General features: G+C 47.7%; 1 protein-coding gene across 1 annotated transcript in view; it reads right to left on the bottom strand.

Annotated features, from left to right (window-relative positions):
- The window catches only part of brsk2a (BR serine/threonine kinase 2a), a gene marked incomplete at both ends in the record, with an annotated part of 423,734 nt that overhangs the window by 64,673 nt on the left and 351,561 nt on the right, over nt 1-7,500 (bottom strand). The window contains 1 exon segment of the mRNA XM_080544550.1: nt 2,338-2,454. Coding sequence (XP_080400676.1) covers nt 2,338-2,454 — 117 coding nt within the window.

Below are 7,500 nucleotides of genomic sequence, written 5' to 3' on the forward strand. Positions count from 1 at the left end.
ATTAACTGTGCCTTTATCTGTAAACAGGTTAAAAGTCCAGTTAACAGTGAAAGAACTAGAAGCACTTTGCACACATCCATTTTCCTCGCTTGTGTAGCCTCGAACACCGTTGCCTGTTGTAAACAAAGTACTTACTGGTGCCAGGATATGACGTTGGAGGGAACAGCAAACAGCTGCAGTGCGCATGATCATAGAAATCTACGTGCATGATGACGTGACGAATACAAAAAACAAAAAAACTCTGTCTATCTCGTCCACACGTCAAAAATACACGGCGAATATACAGCGTTTTTAAAAATCTCCACTCTGGCCAGAGTTTTTCAAAATGTTCTTTTTCAGGAGGCAAAAACTTGTTTGCGTGTGGACAAACCCCCCAAAACGCATATAATATATATATCTAAAAATCTAAAAAAACAGTCCCATCATTCCACACCTGTTCCTGATCATCAATCAACCTGTTCCTTCACTATAAATACCTCTGTGTCCTTAGCTCTCTCTCTCCTGTTTGAGCTGTGGCAGGGCTCTGGTGGGTAGAGATCTTGTTCTTGTTTTGGTTTCTTCGTTGTCTTGGTAATTTCGATGTTTATAGATGTGAAATGTTCTTTTTGGATTAACATTTTTATTTGGTGCCACTGTGTTAGTCCTTTCTGTTCCCTGTGTTGCTGTATCAATACATATTAAAATTAAACATTTTAAAATAAAATACATTTATTGCATTTTGGGTTTCCTGGTTTTTGTGTGACTGCACCCTCACTTGTTATGTTGCTTTATGTTGCGCCCTGCTACCCCGAGTCACCAGGGGCGTAACAGTCTGTGTGTGTGCTTTCACTCCCTGACAGAGTTGAAAGTGACTTTTCTCTTGTGAGAGAATTCAACGGCCACCGTTTTGGAGGTTTGAAGAGGCCGTCCCTGCATGACACCAGGGCTCTGAGGAGGGCAAGGAAGATCATGGCAGACCCCTTCCACCCCGGCCACGGCCTCCTCACCCTGCTTCCCTCTGGAAGAAGGTTGCGGCTGCCTAAGGCACTGAAGGCCCGCCACAGGCTCAGCTTCTACCCCTCAGCCGCCAGGCTGATAAATGACTCTGGCTTCCCCCTCCCCCCCCGGACTGAACTGGACTCACTGTAAAAACTCTGCACTGCACTTTACTTTATACCGCACTATCCAATGCACTGTTGTCTGTCCTGTGTTGTTGTTGTTGTGTTGTCCTGTTTTTTGACATGTGAAAAAAGTATAAACGCACTTGCTGTGGTGACGAAGCAAATTCCTATATGTGTAAATGCATAGTGGCAATAAACGTTATCTCAATCTCAATCTCCCTCCCTCCCTCCATCCTGCCTTCTTCCCTTGCTCTGTCCTTACATCCCCTCGCATTATCCCTTCTCCCTCTATCCTACCATCATTCCCTCCCCCCCTCCCTCCATCCCTCTCTCCCCCTTGCTCTAAACCTCCCCTCCACAACCCAACCCCAACCCTCCCTGCCTCCCTCCCTCCATCACTTAACACCCAGGGGTGTCATTACATCCCATGGAAACACAATTAAGACCTGTCCTCCAATTTCTACCTCCACCAGCCTCTCCTGATGGAGAGTCACTACCCCTCACTACCCCTCACTACCCCTTACTACCCCCACCCCCACACCTCCAGGAGTGTGGGTATGCTGTCTGCTGTCTGCTGTCTGCTGTCTGCTGTCTGCGTGAGAGAGATTACAGAAGAAAGACGGACCTGTCTGATGCGTCAGTGAGGAGCTTTAATGCTGATGACTGATGGATGCCTGGGGTCCTGACAAGCAATTTCATAGCCTACTATATTTCCTCCTTCCGTTGAACAGGCGGGGTGGCCCTGTTTTTGCCTGTCTAAAACTGTTTGGGCTTCCATCAAACTCACTAGAACATTATTTGGATGTGGATTTGGGGGCCTTTGCACCCCACCTCACTGAATGTTCAAACCAGGATGTACATCATCTTGCAGCGGCATGTGTGGTTCATCTATGATAATCATTATTATTGTTATTATTGTTATTATCATTATTATAATTATTAATATTATTATTATGTGAATTTTAAGTATAACAATAATTCCATGTAACAATAATGTACTTATACATTGTAATTAAACCTAGCTTGTTATTGGCTAACAACCATTTTTTTCTGTCACCCCCCTGTCACCCCCCTCCACACACAAGTCACCCCCCCAAGTCGCTGCTTCTCAAATAAAAGTGATTTCCAGACGTTTTGTCGTTGTGTCACTAACTCTGGTGTGAGTGTGTCCTTTAGAAGGAACCAGAGGGGTAACCTATGGTGGCCTGTGAGGGTCATCAGTAAGGTGGTGACTCACCCACAGCTGGTCTCCAGAAGGCTGTCCCCAACCTGCAGAGATGCCATCCCAAAGTCTGCTATCCTGATGTTGTTCTTCTCATCTAACAACAGGTTCTCTGGCTTCAGATCCCTGTGGCTGAGGGAGGGAGGGAGGGAGGAGGAGGGGAGGGAGGGAGAGAAAGAAGCAACATAAAGTGTTAGTCTGGAACAGAGTGTGTCGAGGCTGTGATAGACTATATAACATTCCTGTCAATCCTGTGGATCAGATACTCGGTGATCAAGCACACACGCACACACACACACACACACACACACCTGGGTTTCCGTTAACCGGCAATTACCGGTCTTTGTCCGGTAAATGTTGTTGAAGTCCGACAAATTGAAAAGTCGTCGGACATATTGTCCGGTGAAAATAATTCCCTTTGAATACAATTCGCTAAAGTTCACATTCTGATTCATTCTATTTTAAAAAAGACGAATATATAGGCTATGTATTTCTTTTATTATGATATGATTTGACACCGGCATGATGATGACTCCTAATGTGTAGGCCGGCCTATGCGAAACAGCGCACAGGTGCCACATGGGATTGATGCCAGATGGGATTACAGTTTAACCAGTCTATTACCGCTTAAACACAGTAGCCCATTCGGCGGTAACCCATGCCTATCTGGCAACCCTGCCAACCCGTCCACCATAGTAATACGGTTTCTTGATTTCCCATCTATGGGTGCGTTCGTAAACACGCTCTGGAAATCCAATCAGCACTCGCGGAACGCCTCTCGTCCAATCGAACGACACGGTCGCTCTGTGACATCAAAGCCAGCGTGCGCTCCGGCGCTCTCAGAGCGTGTGTACGAACGCACCCCTAGAAGTTTCTAGCCAGCTAGCTGAAGCTGCTACACACACCAGAGCCATGGCGACCGAACGGCAAGTTAAACAACATACTATAAAAGTGACATTGTTTTACTCATTACTCATACATTTGTTGTCATTCAGTTATACAGTTATGTTCTTCCCATTGTCATACTCCCGAGCTAAACGAAATGCCTTCCCAACCAGCGAGACTTGTGTTGATGCGAGAAAATGACGTTGATTTATTGATTTTAAAAAAAGGGTAAAACTGGAAAGAGAAAATAGAAAACTCACATTAATCCCAAACAATTTAACAAACTTCAGTTAACGTAATGTGGAGTCCGTTCATTGATCGATGCTGTCTGTTCAGTTCCCAGTGAGGCGCCCGTTCAGCGCTGGATTTGACGCATGGCATAGCGCGCATGCGTCAAATCATGTTATATTATTATATATTATATAGCTCGCATCTAATCGTATCGGATGAGAAATATACATTAAATGGCATATATAGGCCGCTACACAACAGTAATCACCGCGACAAACAGCTATATTAGATTTGGAAGAAAAAAAATTATGATTTTGAAAAAAAAAAAAAATATTATATTTTTATATGATGACCGGAATATATCACGTTTGTCCGGTAAATCGAATTCTTCCCGGACACGATGTCCGACGGCAAATTTTTCTAACGGAAACCCTGACACACACACAAACTCCCACGCAAGCACGCACGCACACACATCACACACACACACACACACACACCCCGTTTCTCTGTAAAGTGAATCCTTTATGGCCGCCATGCATCGACTTTGCCAGATCTGCCCTGCCTTCATCCTTGACATAAGCCATTTGAAATAACTACATTATTAATACTACATCTCTACCTGGACATCCAGTCAGTTCATATGTACCCCCCCTCTCTCTCAGTCCCCCCTCCCCCGCCCCCCTCTCCCTTTGAAGTGTGTCCTGTTTCTGGAGGCCCACCTAAATGTTGCCCGCGTGTTTTGGTACTGTATGCAGCCCCCCTGCTGGGTCTCTCTATTCTCTCTCTCTCTCTCTCCTCTCTCTCTCTCCTCTCTCTCCTCTCTCTACTCCCTCTCTCTCCTGTCTTTTTCTCTCTCCTCTCTCTACTCCCTCTCTCTCTCTGTGTCTCTACTCTCCTCTCTCTCTCCTCTCTCCCCCCACCCCTCTCTCTCTCTAGACTATCTCTCTCTCTACTCTCCTCTCTCTGTCTACTCCCTCTAGTCTCTCTCTCTCTCTACTCCCTCCCTCCCTTTCTCTCTCTATCTCTCCCCTCTCTCTCTCTCTCTCCCTTCTCTCTCTCTCTCTACTCCCTCCCTCCCTCTCTCTCTCTACTCTCACCAGGCGATATTCATTAGCTGTCATAGACTCCCTCATCAGCACAGAGAAGATGGGAGATATGAGCACCAGTCGACAGAGTCCCTGCAGGACTGGGGAGGGAAGAGAGGAGAGGAGAGGAGAGAAGAGAATAGAAGAGAAGAGAAGAGAAGAGAAGAGAAGAGAAGAGGAGAGGAGAGGAGAGAAGAGGAGAGGAGAGGAGAGGAGAGAAGAGGAGAGAAGAGAAGAGGAGAGGAGAGAAGAGGAGAGGAGAGGAGAGGAGAAGAGAGGAGAGGAGAGGAGAGGAGAGGAGAGGAGAGGAGAGAAGAGAAGAGGAGAGGAGAGGAGAGGAGAGGAGAGGAGAAGAGAGGAGAGGAGAGGAGAGGAGAGAAGAGAGGAGAGGAGAGAAGAGAAGAGAAGAGAAGAGGAGAGGAGAGGAGAGGAGAGGAGAAGAGGAGAGAAGAGAAGAGGAGAGGAGAGGAGAAGAGGAGAGAAGAGAAGAGGAGAGGAGAGGAGAGGAGAAGAGAGGAGAGGAGAGGAGAGGAGAGGAGAGAGGAGAGGAGAGAAGAGAAGAGGAGAGGAGAGGAGAGGAGAGGAGAGGAGAGAAGAGGAGAGAAGAGGAGAGGAGAGGAGAGAAGAGGAGAGGAGAGGAGAAGAGAGGAGAGGAGAGGAGAGGAGAGGAGAGGAGAGGAGAGAAGAGGAGAGAAGAGAAGAGGAGAGGAGAGAAGAGGAGAGGAGAGGAGAAGAGAGGAGAGGAGAGGAGAGGAGAGGAGAGAAGAGAGGAGAGAAGAGAAGAGAAGAGAAGAGAAGAGGAGAGGAGAGGAGAGGAGAGAAGAGGAGAGGAGAGGAGAGGAGAGGAGAGAAGAGGAGAGAAGAGGAGAGGAGAGGAGAGGAGAGAAGAGGAGAGGAGAGGAGAAGAGAGGAGAGGAGAGGAGAGGAGAGGAGAGGAGAGAAGAGAGGAGAGGAGAGAAGAGAAGAGAAGAGAAGAGGAGAGGAGAGAAGAGGAGAGAAGAGAAGAGGAGAGGAGAGAAGAGAAGAGAAGAGGAGAGGAGAGAAGAGAAGAGAAGAGAAGAGGAGAGGAGACTCGTTTTAGATGATGTTGTCAGAGGTTAAACGTCCATCGTGATGAGCCGGGGTCTTCAAAGGCAGCCAAAAGACACACTCATACACACTCTCACACACACACACACACACACTAGTTGGCGCTTTTTTTTTTTTTTTACATCATACTCCTACTGCTCTAGCAGTCTGAGGGTTTTCTCAATGTCTCTCAGACGTGGCTGCGCATGCACACACACACGCACACACGCGCACACACACACACACGCACACGCACACGCACACACACACGCACACGCACACGCACACGCACACGCGCACACGCACACACACACACACACACGCACACGCACACGCACACACACACACACACACTCTCTAACAGATATGTAAGTTGGCAGTGATCTGCGAGAGGAGGATAATGCCACAGGACAGACAGGGTGTCGGCGTGTCATGGCTGGTCCTTCATCTCTCTTCCTCCGCTAATGATGGAGGGATGAACCACCGCTGCCTGACTGAACGACTCTCCCTTTGAAGAGGCGCTCATCTGAACAGACATTTAACCCTCCGTGACATCATCTCATGTCTCACTTCCTGTCCCGAGGGGGCTGTCTGTCGGCCGGCTTCCTGTATCTCTTATTAGGCACTTCCTTGGAAAACTTCCTGGTGTTTGAAGCGAGACACCAATTGCCTAGCCTTCAGAAAAGCGGGCCGGATTTTATACGACTGCAATTATTGTATCGCATCCCCTCGATTTCCATGTAAATCTCCCATCAACGTCAGTGAATGATTTACTCGGGTGAAAGTAAGAGCCTTGGGCCCAGAGAAACTAGTTATCTCACCAACTGCCAAAGAGTTCCGCAACACTCACCATTGAGGCATCATAATTGATGCAATTTCGGTGAATAAATTCACCCTCGGCCATGTTGACAATATTCGCCCTCAGCACTGAAGGACTTAAACTGCAGTGTGATGTAAGCGAGAGCAACGGGAGCCAAGCGCTGAACAAAACGCCTGCAGGCAAACATGTCAAAACACGCGACAAATGCCAAAGCGCCCTCAAATAAACCGTGTCTGCCTAAACAACCACGATATCCCACACTCCTAAACAAACACAAACCCACGCACTGGCCCACCCCTTAATCACACTGACCCACTCTTTTAAACGACGTTGTGAAGAAATCTGAATACAAAAACCCATCAACCTCAAGCTGCACAAACACCCTTTAAATCAGGCCGTAAAAACCTCAGAACAACCGCCATTAAAACAGGACACGTTTCTAAACGGCTACGGCGGAGAGCTAGGTCACTCATCTCACGAGTAAAACACACAGAGAGAGCCGGCCCAGCCCCGATACAAGGCCGAAGGCTCATTTATCCAACAACAACACCAAGAGGACAAATTGCATGTGGGACCTGTCAGGACCCCAGGCATCTATAGTAGGTCATTAAATTGCCTGTCAGGACCATGGGCGTCTACGGTAGGCCATTAAAGTGCCTTATTGTGACACATTAGACTGGTCTTTCTTCTGTAATCTCTCTGGTGCAGACAGCCGACCCAGACGAGACACCAGGGCGGGGGTATATCTGTCTAACGCTGACACGGCGTGGCTCTCTTCCAGTAGCCACACTAGCATAGCATTAAGCTAGCGATGTACATTCACACTAGGCTATCATCATGGACAACACAGGAGAATGGTGCCCGCAACAGGCCTAACACAGAACTCAAAGAGTTACTCGCTGTCCCTCTCCTTAAATATCCTTCCCAACAAAGGACAAAGTGGGAGATAAATTGCGATTACCTCAGGCACATTACAATCGGAGGGGATTGACAAAGGAATTAAAGGAATGTACAAATTGAGGAATGGTGAGGGTGTGACTTCTCCAGGATGTTGTTGGCCAGGGTTAGGGTTATGGTCAGGGTTAT

The sequence above is a fragment of the Nansenia antarctica genome (genome assembly GCF_963989245.1).
Source record: "Nansenia antarctica genome assembly, chromosome: 14".
Taxonomy (NCBI): Eukaryota; Metazoa; Chordata; class Actinopteri; order Argentiniformes; family Microstomatidae; genus Nansenia; species Nansenia antarctica.